Genomic DNA, 14,535 nt, shown 5'->3' with positions numbered 1-14,535 from the left:
TTTTCCTTTCATCTCACCTGTGCTTTATGACCTGGAGTGTTGTCTTTGAGTGTCTTCCAATACCTTACTGTAGAGTCTTACTGCCAGATACTTAGAACAGTGGTTTTCCTACAAATAAGTTTAGTTGTTGAGGTTTCTGTTCAGTTTCTTACAGTTTGGTCATTGTCCTGAGACCTCTGATGCTTTGAAAGAGGAAAGCTGATGTTGCTGCTGTGCACTTTTATTTCCATCATCCAGGCATAATGCTGAGGGACTAAAGCTTGATGTCCATGTGCTTTTCAGAGCATTCCTTCTTGTGTTTCTTTCCCAGCTTCCTGCCTGCCCTGTGGAACAGCAGGCTCTTGCTTTGCTTCAGGCAGCAGTTCTGGAGGCAATCACTGAGTGCCTTGGTGGCTGAGAGGCACAGCCAGTCCTGGTCCTAAGACCTGTGGGCAGATTTCTGTTTCTTTATTCTGTCTCTGTGGAGGTTGGTTCCTCTTTCTTAACAATCTCTGCTCACCCACCTGATGCACTTTGGAGCTGTTTTCCAGTGGTAGCAGTGGAGGGAAAGGCAGGTGTCCCCCGTCAGGCATTTAGACTGGCCTTTGCTGCTTTCAGAGAGGATGGCATGAGGGTTTTTCCTCCAGCAGCATATTTGGAAGGTGAGGTAGGAAATCTGAGATCTATCATTCTGCAGACCCAAATCTTGAGCAGGTTCTGGTACATCCCTGAACAGGTACAGGGCTGTAGGAATGTGCAGCTCAAACCATGTAATAGAACCTATTTTCTTTAGGACTAGTAGGATTGCATGGGCAGTTTTTAATTCCAGGACTGTGGGATTTACAGCTTTAATATGTGCTTTTAATTTCTAGGATGAATGCTGTGCAAAAATTCTGCTGCCTTACATCAGGTCTTCTGCAACTGTAAACACGTTAATAGATTTCATGTGCTGGGTGTCTTCATGGTGTGACTGGATGTTAATAAACAATCATCTTGACAGGAGTTTGTGCCTCGAACACCAAGACTTGGGAAGGGACTCAGACAGATTTCCTGAAGATCTGTAGACATTCAGCCTGCTTGGAGGTGCTGCATTATGGTAACAGGCTTTCTTCCATCTCTTTTTCTTGCTTCCTAGGATGTTTTCCTTCTGGTTGGCCTGGCTGCAGGCAGTCAGGGCAGGAATAGCAGCTCCTAGAATAGCACTTGGGGCAGGTGTTACTGGTGAGAAGGTACAGTCTGGGTTCCAGCAGGGGGCTGGTGGCCTGTTCCTGGGCTGGAGTTTCAGGAGCTGCCTCGGAAGTCGAAATTCCTGGGTAGCCCAGTGCTTTGTCTGCCTGAGAATGCAGTGGGCGTTCCTGCCGCCGGCGAGTCTTGTGCTTTGAAATTGGACACAAATCACTAAAAAGTCCTGTGGCAAAAATAGGTGGGGCAAACACACAATTCCTGTGGCGCAGCTGGAGAGAGACAGGAAGCATATCCCAGGGGCCAGGCGCTGATTAGCAACCCGGAGTAGCACAAACCCAAGTGCAAGTAACGTGGAGCCCTTCGGGTGTTGTTTTGTGCCTGCTGGAAGAAGCTCCCATTCATTAATTTGGAATGGGTGTCTTATTTTTATTTATATCTTTCTGAAGCCATTGCAAGTGGTTTACTGTGTCTGAGCACTGGCGGTGCTGGGGCTTGCCACTGGCTGCATTCTTTCTGGGACAGTCAGAGCTGCACCACTAATTCCTCTCACTGGAAGTCTGGGGTTGTTTTTTTTGGGTTTTTTTGCAGATGGATTTGATCTGGATATATTTTAAGATTCCCTTTAAATTACTGCATTTGGGCATCATTGTAACTACTTAAAAACGAGGCATTAATAGTCTCCAAAGCCTGTGTGTTTACTGAAGTGATGGTGGAGTTTCAAGCTGCTTCATGTAACTGGGATTACTCTCAGTAGGCTCTATCCCAGTGGGATAGGTGCCTTTTTAAATACAGCAGAAGGTGTGAAGCACACAGCTGCCTGGGGACAGCAGCTGTCTCCCAGTAGCAGCTCAGGAGATAAGGTTATTTGTGTACAGGCTGGGAGTTCCTGTGTTTGAAATGGAGCTGAATAAGGGGCTGGTCAAGATCAGTCCAGAGTGGTTTTGTTTTTAAGCAGGTTACTGCAAGTGGGAAATCAGGGAGGGGTAGGCAGAGAAAACAGGAAAAAGAGAGGGGGGGGGGAAAAAGCCACTTAGCAGCATCCTGGTGGCTTGAATGAGTTATCCTTGCCGAAGCACTGAGATGAGAGATAATAAGGAATGTCTCACTGAGCTGGGATAATCTCATTCTCAGCAGCCTTCGTGTCACTTTTATAGCATTTCAGGTTTATTTTGGACTGTCTCAGGAGTGATGTTTTTCCTCTGGGTCAGTGCTTAAGGGCTTGCAGTGGTTTTAAATTCATAATGATCCTTGAGAAAGCTTAATTCCTGAGGATGGGAAATTATATTCCTTCTGAATGACACCTCTCTCCTAATTACCAGCTCCACTGTGGTTCCCTCCCTGTGTTCATGAGGGGAGCTGTCAGTGCCTGATTAAATGGGAAAAGCATTGGGCTTTAGGGAAAGATTTCAATGTGGGGCAGCTGCTACCCCAAGCCACGATGTCACCTCACAGTATTTCTGACCCAGGTCAGCAGGAGTTTAAATTAAATGTGTGGCTTTCTCGCTGGCTTTAGGGAGCCCCACTCCTGTGCTGATGCTGGTGGTGCCCAGCTGCTCCCAGGGTGAGTCTTGGAGGCTGTGGTTGCCCCTTGTAATGAGAAGCAAAGTTAATGAGCTGAAATAAAACTGAGAGTGTGTGTGGGTGTCAGGGTGACCTGAAATGTTTTCAGCTGGCCTTGGAGGCCAAGCGTGGTGTTGCTCACCCTCAGCCTGCTCTCCCCTGCAAGGAGGACAAGCTACTGTTTGCATTATTCAGGGAAACATTTGGATGGGATCTGTAGAGGCATCACATGGTCCTGCTCTGCAGTACAAGGTGGTCAGGATCTGCGCTAGCTGGAATCTCTTTTTGGGGGAATATGAGGATGAAAAATGGCCTCAAGTAATATGTTTTGTCCAAAGCACTCCTTGCACAAGGCTCCTGTACTGCTTTATCCAGACTGACACGCTCTTACCAAGCTGTGGGCACTGCTCCTGCTGTTCCTTGGAGGAAGGCAGGCAGGGGTTGGCTTTTTGCAGCCCTTGCATAAACAGAGTGAGGAACAGATTTACACTTCTGCTTCCAAATCCCATCCCAAAGACAGGATGCATTTTCGTGTGATGGAGGGGGAAAGAAAACCTCTCCCTGATGCTTCTTGCAGATTGTTTTTCCTTGAAGGCCAGTCTTGGAAGGAGGACTGGCCCATGTATCCCTGGCAAATACAAGCTCTGTTGGGCAAAGACATTTCAGGGGGATGGCAGAGGGAAGGGAGAGCAGTGCAGACAGCTGCCTGCAGCACAGCCATGGTGCTGCTGAGGACTTTCCTCCTCTCCCCACTCTGCTGTCATGTGCTGAAATGCAATTTGAGGAGATGACAGCAGCAGCATAATGGGGAGGCAGGAAAAGCAGCTCTTTTTTTTTCCTTTCAGGAAACCAGCAGGGTAGGGTGTTTTCATACCTCCTGTGCTGCTGGGATTTCCAGCTACAGATGAGCAAGACCTGGGAGCAGTAACTTGGCTAATGTAAATAGTTCATGCCCTCTCTGTAGATTGTTAAAGCAGAATCCTTTTGTAGTGGAGCAGGCTTCATTGTGTGTCAGCTGGGAGGTGCCCTTGGATCTGCCAGGACTAGCACAGACCAGCTCACAACAGCTGGAACGCACCTCTGCCTTGGACACAGTGTCTGGAGAGTGCTCCTCAGCTCAATGTGTTTGTGTTTATTTAGCAGCTTGTGGCTGTTCTTACCGACCCTCCAGCCCAGGTGGTTAAGTAATGTCTGATATTGCAACACCCAGGAAGAGGATTTCTGTTCCACTGTGAGGACTCACCCAGTGTTGGACACAAGTGTGTTGACTAAGGGTGGGCACAGGATTCACTGCCTGAAGCAGTCTGTCCGTAGCAACTGCTCTGGGTGCAGCCTGTGTAACCTCCTGGCTGTGGTGGTTTTTGTCGTCCTGTGTCTGCGAAATGTTTGTTTGCTGTGGGGTGAGATTAGTGGGTACCTAACAGTCTCATTAATTGCAGGACTGTGGACCTGGAGAATTAATGTGCAGCTCTTCTTTCCTTGCTTTTTAGTTCATAATTCATTCATTTGTGAACTTCAGTAGTCTCAGAAGGGACTCATGCTGGATGTGGAGCATCTCTAAATCCAGCCACAACTGAATTTCACTGTTTTCTGTTCTGATACAGTGGTACTTACCTCAAATGCAGCCTCTTTGCTTTTCTGCTGTTTTAACATACTCAAACTCCACAGTGGCCACTGCCACGTGACATGGATGAAGTCAGGCTGGACAACTGTCATGAGCCTGGAAGGCTGCCCTGGATTTTCACTGCTGAGAGTTTGCTGGGCTGGAATTGGCCACAAGGCTACATGTGGCTGTAAACAAAACTAAACCCAGTTTTACAAAGGGTGTTGCAGGCTGGCTGGAAAACCTTTTGGTAACTGGTCATCTGCGGTGCTGGAGCAGTAAGGATGTCATTGCAGTTCTTCCATGACAGTGCTTCTCCTGCAGCAATTGTTGGGTGCAAGAGGCAGCTTATTTTTCACTCTTTCCAGCAGAAATTGGTGCAGAGCATGGACTTGCTGCTCAGGTGTTGCGCCTGCCTTACAAGGTTTCTGTCGGTATTTTACTCTCAGTAGGTAAAGCCATTTAAGACTTATCACTGTGAGCTTGGCCTGTTGGCCCAGTCTGGCTCTAAACTGACTCTTGTATATATTAAACTCTTAATTGATTGTGTAAAAGCATCTCTCAAAGGCAGTGCCTGATCTTGGACTAGAAGCACGTGTAGTTTGAGTATTAGTCAGGTATCAGCTGTGCCTGCGTAGTGTCAACTTAGGCTGCAATTTAAGATCTTCCTCCTTCTTGGAGTTTATTTTACCACCTTAATTCTGTTCTCCCAATTCCACCATGGAAGTGGCTATCTGGAGGGTATCTGACTGAATCCTATAAAAACATTTTCCAGGGCATTTCCTTTCAAAGCTGTAAGAAATGCTGGAAGAGCTCAGTGTGAGAAGAGGAAGCAAGCTGTGGTATGGGAACATGACCATCCTTACCAGGTATTGCAGTGAAACCCTTCTGAACATGAAGCCACAGCTCCTGGCCACTGACCTTTGGATTTGTGGCAAGTGCATATGCTTAATGTGGCCCTAAAAAAAGGGCATGGCTGTTGTAACCAGAATATGGGACCTGTGAAGTCATTCTTTTTGGAAATCACTCACTCTGGGATGTTTGACTCCTGGAAGGGTTGGTGGCAGGCTTTTAAGTCAATAGTTCTGAAAGTGCTGTGCAGGTTGACAGAGACCTTCTTTTTTGCCAAGGTGGGCTGCTGCACCTTGTGGGCCCCCTCAAGGTCAAGTCTCAGCTTTTGTGTTGTCAGCAGCTTTGTGAATGAGGTGAGGTGTGCTGTGCTTGAAAGCAATGTTTCTTGTGATAAGTTCAAGTCACATTTAAGATAAAATAAAAGACAAAAATACCCCCTTTCCTTCCACATTTTTTCCTGGTGGTGCATTATGCTTGTAATTTTTTCTGGAACCCAGCTTCCCAAGTGCAGCTTAGGTGTTTTCCAGAGTCAGTCTGATGGGCAGCTGCTCAACATCCAGGATGCCATCAGAGCCTATCAGTTCCTTCTGATTTTCAAGTCCTCTGGCTGCTACTAACTAACTGACTTTCTGGTTTGCAGCCCTTCTGGTTTTGGTTTAATTATCCCTCACTGCTCCTTTTCACAGCAGGTTGCTGGTTGTGTGCAGCCTGGTTCTCCCTGCTGTCAGTGCCCCTGCAAACAGGGCTGTGAGCTGAGCAGGCTGCAGGTTGCTCATCAGTGTGAATGTCAGTGCCACAGCCTGTCCCAGCAACCTTAAATCCCTTATTTCTGTTTCCTCTCCAGTGAAAACAGTGCTAAGATGGGAACCTGAATGCACCTGAAAACGTGCATCCAGCTTGTTAGATAACTACTTAAAAGGTTGCACTTGGATTTCTTTGTTCTGTTAAGCTTTTTAAAGTGGCATTCAGGATCCCTTAAAAAAGAAAAGAAAAAAGGTAGGAAAACTACTAAGGATTTGGAGAGGAAATGCTCTGTTATTTCTCCTGGAGGGATCTATGAAGTACAGGTACCAGAGGAGCACTCTGCTGTATATCCTGGGGCACACAGGGCATTTCTCCTGCTCTTTTCCACGTGGCTGCTGGCTTTATGGAAAAGAGAAGGCAGCTGCAATTAATGCTGTGTGGAGCTGTGGCAGGTATGTGCAGCACCTGGGGGTTTGTGGAGCCTCACTCTTTAAACCCACTGGTGTCTGAATCTTGGTGCTGTTCAGAGCAGCCCCTGGCCTTACCTGGAAGGGAAAGGACATGTGAGTTCAGGGAAAAGAAACTGGAAGTCAAACTCGCTCTGGAAGCAAGAGAGCTGCAAATCACGTGGTTTCACATGCTCTTCCATTCATCCCCACCCTTATAGCACAAAATCAGAACAAATCACTTCTTTTAAATGATGGTTGGGGAGATAGGCTGTGAGCAGAGCAAGGCTGGGTTTATGTGTAGGTCTCTAGCCAAGTGTTGAGCTGCTGGTGTCTGAATTGTTGCATCAACGTGAAATGCCAAGCTGGCACCTGTGTTTGTGATGTGGGAGGGAGGTTTTGGATTTAAGGGATTACACTGGATGATCTTGCACATGCCAGAAGTCTGAGGCAGGCAGAGTACTGCCCTTTACAGGAACTAAGTTCAGGGCTGGCTCTTCTTCCTTCAAAGCCTTCATTTTCACTTCACTCTTAAAATGAGCTGCTCAAGGTAACGGCATTAACTCTCCTTTCCAACTAGAAGTTGTGGATTGAGATTTTTTTTTTTCAGGACTCCGTTGGATGGGGGCGGGGGGGAATCACAGATCCAAAGCTTTCTACCTCTCACCTCTTGTGCAGAGAGTGGATTTTTGCATGCATCAAAACGAGGAGTCTCGTGCTGGTCAGAGAGGTGGGATGATACGGAGCCTTGTTATTTGGCAAAGGGACTGATGGGGGTTGTGGGAAGGCACTGAAGTGTCCAGCAGTTGACCTTGATGCCAGTCACCAGGGAATAGCTCAAAGGAATGAAAAACTTTCTTTGAGTTGCCCAGTTTTGGAAAATGAATGCAGCTTCAAAACAGCTTACATTTTAGAGCTTACAGTCTTACATTTTAGAGAGTAGCTCACAGAGCAGATATTTTGCTAGGGAAATGCAAATGCTTTGTGGGTTTGGGGTAGAAAACTGGTGCCAATGTATGTGGCTAGCTGTTAGGTGAATTAGGTAAAATGGGGCACATTTTTCCTCTTGTACTTTCTGTTTCAGATAAAAATTGTGATTGGGTACTTCAAACAGTTATGATTAATAATTATGATACTGTGGCCTTGAGGGAATGAACTGCAAATAAGGTTGATCAGAAGTCTTGTAATGTACAGACAGCCAAGATATTTCCTGTAAAGTCCTGAGTGGACTTAGAAAATGGGGAAAAATCTAGCTGGGGATTTGAAGCCAAGTAATCCCTAAATATCTGCTCTCTTAATTGCTCCTGAGTAAGCAATTTTCATTAGCCTGGAGCAGTGACAGAGAGATGTAGCCTGTCCTGTGTTAATCTGCAGCCTCTCTTTTTGGAGCATCTCCTGATGTGCTCTTGGTCACACTCCTGACTCTGCAGTTACCAGTGCTGAGCCTGGGAGGAAAGGACATCATTCCCTTCGGTGCTCTTCTCCTTGGGTAAGAGAGGGTGAGGAACAGGGAACTTTTGGGAGGTAACTGGAAGCTGTGATTGCTGCCAGATTCATTCCTCTTTTCCATCCTTATTCATGTCCTGCCCTGGAGCTGCTGGAGCCGGTTGCAGGCTGGTATGGTTTTGGAAATAGTGGCTTCTCTGGTGGGATACTTTTGGAACTGTGTGTGTTGGGTGTCTTATCTGTCAGGGGAGGTGAACATTCAGGTTGGATTTACTTGCCACAAAACAGTTCTTGTGTTATATTGTCTTATGTTTTGTTGTGGTGAAACCAGTTCTGTGGCTTTCTGCCCCAGAAATGTTACCTGGCTCTTTATTGTTCGCTTCAGCTTCTGTTCCTTGATTTTTCTCAGATCTCAGGAATCCTGTCTTCCTCTTCTCAGAGAGTGTACATGTTTAAAATAATTTGGTAAACCAAGCCAGCTGCTAATGTGGGAAACACTTCAAGAATACTTTATAACTCATCAGCCGTTTCTGTTATTAAATCATCTTCTGGTTTGTTGTTTCTCTTCAGCACGTGCTATGGGTCCAAAAATTGGTGGCAGAGCTGTGTGGATGCTCTTGTCGTAAGTCTACTCCAGGTCTGTGCTCCTGAGAGGAGCTTTTGGCCAAACCTGTAATGCTGTCCCTGCCCGGCTCTGTGGGGTCCTGCGTGCCCCCACAGACGCACGGGTGGGTTCAGTGTTACAGTCGGTAGCAAAGAGTCGAGAAGGGCATTTGTGTGTGTTCTGCCAGGAGCATTTATTGCTGCTGCACTGTCGAAGGTTGCAGAGGCAAATACCAACATGACCCCGAAGCTCACAGTTTTATCCGGGGGCAGGGAAAAGGCAGGACCAGGGAACGGGGACCAATGGAGAAGCTCTGGGGGAGTGACGAGGGGGTAGAGGCTGACAGCCAACCCGGGAATCCAAACTGGGATAGATTAACATAACAGAACACTGCCTCCTGGGAGAAGCGTTTTTGGTCACCCTAGCATGAAGTGGTTCTTGTGGTACAAGGGAATTGTCTTACTGAAAACTCTCTGTCCCTTGTAATGTATGTTCACCGGCCACCACAAACCTGTAGCAGGTTGTGCTGCTGGAAACCAGGTGGTCTTTTCTGAGAGCCACAGCCCACACACTCCTGCCTTCAGAGGCCAGGGTAAAGCTTTTGGGCTGGAATCAATGTTTTTTTCCACTTTTCCCAGGCTTGGAACTGTGCAAACCTGCTGGCAGGAGCCCTGCTGCAGCCGCACGTGTTGACCTCTGGCTCCGTCCCTTTGCAGGGTGTGAGGCAGTGGCAGTAGCTGCCTTGTGCATAGCAAATAGGATTTGTTTGTGTCCAGCAGTTCTTGTTGGGCTTATGATCAGGGGATTTCTAATTTTCAGTTGGGATGATGCTGCTTAACACGATCAACCACTGCTAAACTCCTCCTGCTTTTGCTCAGTGCCTGTTACAAGGAGCAGCCCCAGCAAAACATGAACCCTTTGAAATGTTTCAGTGAAATGCTTGACAGTAAGTCAGTCTGGTTTATTTCCTTTCTGCTATGCTTTTAAAATTTTTTTTAAGGACTGAATTTTTAGCTTTTCATTTTGCTGGTTGTCACAAGCCCTGCATTATTTAAGTAGCTTGTTTTAGGAGCTTGAAATGAGCCAGAAATTCACCTTGCTCGCAGGCTACCAGCAGACACGTTTGCTGCCCGCAGGCACAAAGTGGGAGTTGATGCTCTTCTGTCAGTGTAGGTGAGCAACAGTGGTGTTCTGTGTGGGGGAGAGGCTAAAACACAGTGATTTGATGTTGCTGACGTTTCTTTCAAGTTGCTCTTTTTTTTTATCCCTCCCCCCTGTTCATTTGGGATCTCAGTTCCTACCTCCCCTGCTTTCTGTCTAGTCCTGTTGCCTTGAGCTGGAGCCAGACAAGAGCACTTTGAGTCTAGTCCCATCTTGAGTATGTGGGAGTTCAAGATTTCAAATGCTGTAAGTGAGGGGGGAAAATACATTACACTGTGCTGAGAAGAGGGGGGTCTTCCCTTGACTGTCAGTTTAAATTCCAGCACCATCTGAAGATGCTCATCACAGCACAAATATGGGGTGGAGGGAGCAGATTTGAGTTCTGCGCCAGTTACTGCAGTCCAGAAACGCTTCATGTATCAGGAAATTAAATATATGCACAGCACCGATGGTGGCTATTTTTAGGTTAAGCTAAAAATATGTCATGTGGTGTTTGAAAGGATTTTGAACGAGTTTTGGAAATCCTTGTGTAAGCATTCTGTGTGCTCCTGAGACCTGCTTCACCTTGTAGCAGCTGATCCCTTACCTCATAGTAGTGGTTGGAAGCAATGGTATTGTGGATGATATTTTTGCGTGTTTGAGGAGCTTGTCCGGGAAGTCCCTGTGACCTCAGCTGTCAGTCTGAGGTCTTGTCAGTTCAGAGAACTGTTAAACCCAAGTCCCTGACGGACTCTGGTTTTCCTGGTAGCAGATCTGTTAATGGCTGCTTCTCCTCTCAATTTGCTGTAGGAAAAACCATGATGGGGAGGATTTTGTTGTCTGCACAATGAAACAACGTGGGTGTGCAGTATCAGAGGGTGGTTGGGCACTGCCCAGGCTCCCCTGGGAATGATCACGGCCCCAAAGCTGCCAGAGCTCCAGGAGCATTTGGACAATGCTCTCAGGCACAGGGTGGGATTGTTGGGACGTCCTGTGCAGGGCCAGGAGTTGGACTCTGATCCTTGTGGGTCCCTTCCAACTCAGGATATTCTGTGACTGAATTATGAGTATATGGAGTAATATAGAGGTGAAATGGGGTGGGACCACATCCTACAGCATGGTGGGTCTTCACTGCACAGTCAGCGGGTGTCTTAGAAGTCATGATGAGAATTTTGTGTCACCTGGCTACTGTTATAGGGATTCAAGTCCCAAATCCAGCTTGATGTGTTGCAGTGCAGGTGGGAGCCTTTTAAGAAAAGAAGAAAAACTAAAAAGCTTGCAAAACGTTCATCTGACTGCTTTGCTATTCAAACAGCTCTAGTTTCCTATCCTTGGCTGTATTGTGGAAGAGCTGATGGGCATGTTAGAGCTTGCTTCTAGGTAGCTTTATTCTTTGCCTTTAGATAGGCACTGAAATCACTAAGGTAGTGTGGAATAACTTCTTTCCATCTGTCTTCCTTGCTTTTTTATTGTTGTTTATGTAGGGCAAGACCCCAGGGTGGCTTTGATCTTGTTACTTCACATTCTTGGCAGCCTGGTGCTATAAACATGAATAAACTTCTTATTCATGCCACTAGATGGAACTGGCCCATGCTTATGGATATTTGTTTAAACTTCAGCTCTGTATTGAGTATTGACAAAATGAATTGCTAGCTCTTGGTGGAAGCTTGGCTTTTACCCTCAAAGCAGGGTTTTATTAAGCGCTTGGGGTTTTTATTCAGTCTGTTTTGAAGTAGGAGGAATTGCCAGTTCTTTCCAGGCTTGGGTTTTTTTGTTGTTGCCTTGACTGTGTATTACAGTTAATACTATTTATTATATTCTTGCTTTTAAAACACTGAGTCTTTTGGTGATGTGTGCACACTTTCTTGTATGGAAGTGCAGACAGTTTTTCTATCCCAAATTTAATTTCAGGTTATTCCCTGTACCTCCTTCTCACTGCTGAATGTTGAAGCATGCATACAGAAACCAGAGTGGCCCCTAGAAAATACCACCTTATTCTTGTGGCTTATCCATCATTCTTGGATGTGAACAGCTGGGATTTAACCAGCATTGGACAAAGCACCATTTGAGCTATTTGGGAGAAGATTGTTTTTTTCGTTTGTTTTTTTTTTTGTTTTTTTTTTTTTTTTTGGTGGCTGTGCTGAGCATTTGCAGTGTCACCCCACCCTCATATAGCCAGCCCTGCTAATGCACCACGGGTCCCTGGAGGGGAGAAATATCCAACCACTCAGCTTTGCTTGGAGCAGATCTGAGCAGACACCTGTCCAGCCCCTGTCTGCACCACTTGATGCTGCAAGGGCTGATTTGTGGCTTTCACAAATGTCCTTGTTCCTCCCCCGCCAGTCTCAGAGCGATCCTTTGCCGTGTTTGTTCAGTGACCTTGCCCACGGTGGGCCTATCCCTGCTTCTGTTTCTCCACCTTTTAAATGGCAAGAAGTGTGAATTGATTTTTATTTGCTAAAGGAGTCAGACAGCTAAGGATGGAAAGGTGCTATGCAGGACTAGGTGATTGCTATTCATGAGTACCAGGGAAAATACAACTGTAATAATGTGGATGTGACCTTTTAAAAAGGCCAGGGTTTGCACCACAAGTTTGCACTTACAGTGACCCAGCTCCTGAGCTGCAGCTCCAGCACCTGCCTGGGATGCTGGAACAGCACTTTCATGCCATTCTGGCAAATAAAGAAAGATTTATTTCTCCTTATAAGGCAGAAAATGAGGAACATAGTGGAAACACCCCCAAAATCTTACTTTTCAGGTGTTTTCAAAGTACCAGTATGCCCATGAGAATCTCGGAGCTGCTTACTGGAAATAGGATGTGCTACTGAGGTATCAGGGCTCAAATACAGGCATAGTTGCATATTTGTGGTAATGCTAGTTAGAAGAGGCCTCTTGCTGTTCCCTCACCCAATTTCCCAGTCAAATTTGGACCATCAGCAGTGCAGGGACCAGGTGAGTGTGGCTGTTTGTAGCCAAACCTTGAAATCTTTGTGCTGGAGGTTCCTTCTGAAGAAGGTTCCTTCAGGCACTGAGCCCATGCTGCTAGGCTTTTTAAAGTGCTAAATGATACATTTAAAATATTATTATTGTATCTCGTACATCTGAACTGATTTCTTCATTTTACTGTCCTAGCTGCAAATCCTGTTCCCTGCAGAGGATTTTAAGTAGAATTACTGAGGGGGAATTTATACTGCTCGTGTACTAGCAAACAGGATTTTATAGCAGACCCACCATTTTCTTCCAACTACTGCATCAGTAAATATTTAATAGTACAGATTCCTCTGTGCCGTGATAAGGAGAGTGGTAAGAGTACTTTCCAATGAGAAAACCTCCTTTCTCCTTCCAGTGATCAAATTCTGCTTGGAGTTCCTGTATGTGTTCAGCCTCTCTGTTATAGTGGGAATTGAGAGCTATAAGCTGACAGAGCATAAAATGGAAACCTCCTGTTTAGTTTGCAGTGATTCCTCTGGCCCCCTAATCCTGTTTGGGAGCCTCTGGCCGATTAATTGTGCCTCTCTGAGAACAGGTGGGGGTAGCAAAGTTTAGTTCCAAAAAGCCCAGGCCTGTGAAGGCACCTGACTCCTGTCATGCTCTCCTTTTGCTGTGAGAGCAGATGGTGTTTCCTGGAATTTGTACCAAACCCTCGCTGTAAATCAAGGAAATCTCTTCTTTAAAATAGCAGATGGTGGTAAGGAAGTGTTCTCTGGAATGTGACTCGTTCCTGTGCTGGTTCACAGAGCAGGCACAAAGCACACACTGACACTGCCCTGCCTGGGGTGCAGCTTCCTTCTGACATGCCAGTAACATGGGGGTTGTGCAAGTGAGCTTGGAGCATCTCTGGTGGCTCTGAAGTTGTGCCTCAGCTTGGCAGCATGCAGGGAATTCAGGCTGGGGTGGTGGTATCCCTGTTGGCTGTTCCCCTCAGGGCTTTGTGTGACTTCCCTGGCATTAAGTGCAACAGGGGTGGTTGTAGTGACATCATCTGGGGTGTGTGAGATGCAGGTTGATGTGGGGATGCCCTGGGACAGCGCAGGCAAGGGGATTTTGCCCTTCTCACCACCTGATGGTGGCAGAGACACCACTGTGTGCATTGGTGCATTGGATTTTGGTTGGAAACAAGAGAAGATCCACATATTGGGAGGGTTTGAGTCCTGCTTGGATAGAATTGCATCTCTCTTCCTTTTCTGTGGTTGCATAGCTGTAAGAATTCTCATGTCTCCTCCAGAGATTTCTCAGGCCTGATTGCACTCTTCAGTCGGCTGTCGTAACTTTTGGAACACAAGATAACAACATATCTCCTTTCAGGTACTGAGACAGGCGTACAGAAAAATACTGTGGAGAGACTGCTGGGAGAGCCAGGAGAACCCCTAGCAGCTAAATCTTGGGAAAACCCCTTTAGGGTGAATCTGAGTTTGCCTGACTCCCTCGTGGTTTTATTTTATCTTCCAGTTCCTCATGTGAGCCTGACTGCCATGCTGGGGCATTGACACTCTGGGGTGCAGCTGTTTAAAATGGCAGAGAGAGGTGGGAATGAAGAAGTGATTAACTTGAACAGCTTCAGCAATCACAGGGGGAAGGGTGAGTACTGATTTGTGCCTGTTTCCAAAACACTCTTGTGAAACTCCTCCTGAGCAGCAGGATTCACAGAACTTCCAGGGAGCTGCTGGAGGTCTGTTCTGTCATGTCACACACTGCTCTGTTACACTAACTTAGCCACCTACAGAAACTCTTTCATGTTATGCAGGCATGCAAAATATTTGGCTCTTTTCTTTCTCATGTTGTACTGCCTCAAGGGAGATTGCTGACTTCTTGGGAACACTGTGTAGAGGTATTTCAGCAGATCCAAGGAGGATCCATCCTTCTGAGGACCCCATAGTAGAGAGGCTGCCCCTAAATTCGTGCCCTCATAGGGCTGCATGCATTGGCACCCATTCACTCACTCAACAGTGGCATTCAAAGTGATGCTTTCTCTCTAT

At 46.5% G+C, this 14,535-nt stretch overlaps 1 protein-coding gene across 4 annotated transcripts in view; it reads left to right on the top strand.

Annotated features, from left to right (window-relative positions):
* Window positions 1–14,535, top strand: part of RNF216 (ring finger protein 216) — a 78,173-nt gene that overhangs the window by 1,282 nt on the left and 62,356 nt on the right. For 3 of the 4 annotated variants that reach the window (XM_032125828.1, XM_032125831.1, XM_032125832.1), the window contains one exon: window positions 14,009–14,137. In XM_032125828.1, the coding sequence (XP_031981719.1) occupies window positions 14,071–14,137 (67 nt within the window). In that variant the 5' untranslated portion in view covers window positions 14,009–14,070. Of the gene's footprint in view, window positions 1–13,784; window positions 13,865–14,008; window positions 14,138–14,535 lie in introns of all 4 variants that reach the window. The other variant, XM_032125829.1, reaches the window with a different exon arrangement.

Source organism: Corvus moneduloides, chromosome 16, assembly GCF_009650955.1.
Source record: "Corvus moneduloides isolate bCorMon1 chromosome 16, bCorMon1.pri, whole genome shotgun sequence".
Classification (NCBI taxonomy): domain Eukaryota; kingdom Metazoa; phylum Chordata; class Aves; order Passeriformes; family Corvidae; genus Corvus; species Corvus moneduloides.
The sequence above is the reverse complement of the archived record's forward strand: the minus strand, read 5'-3'. Positions and strand labels throughout refer to the sequence as shown.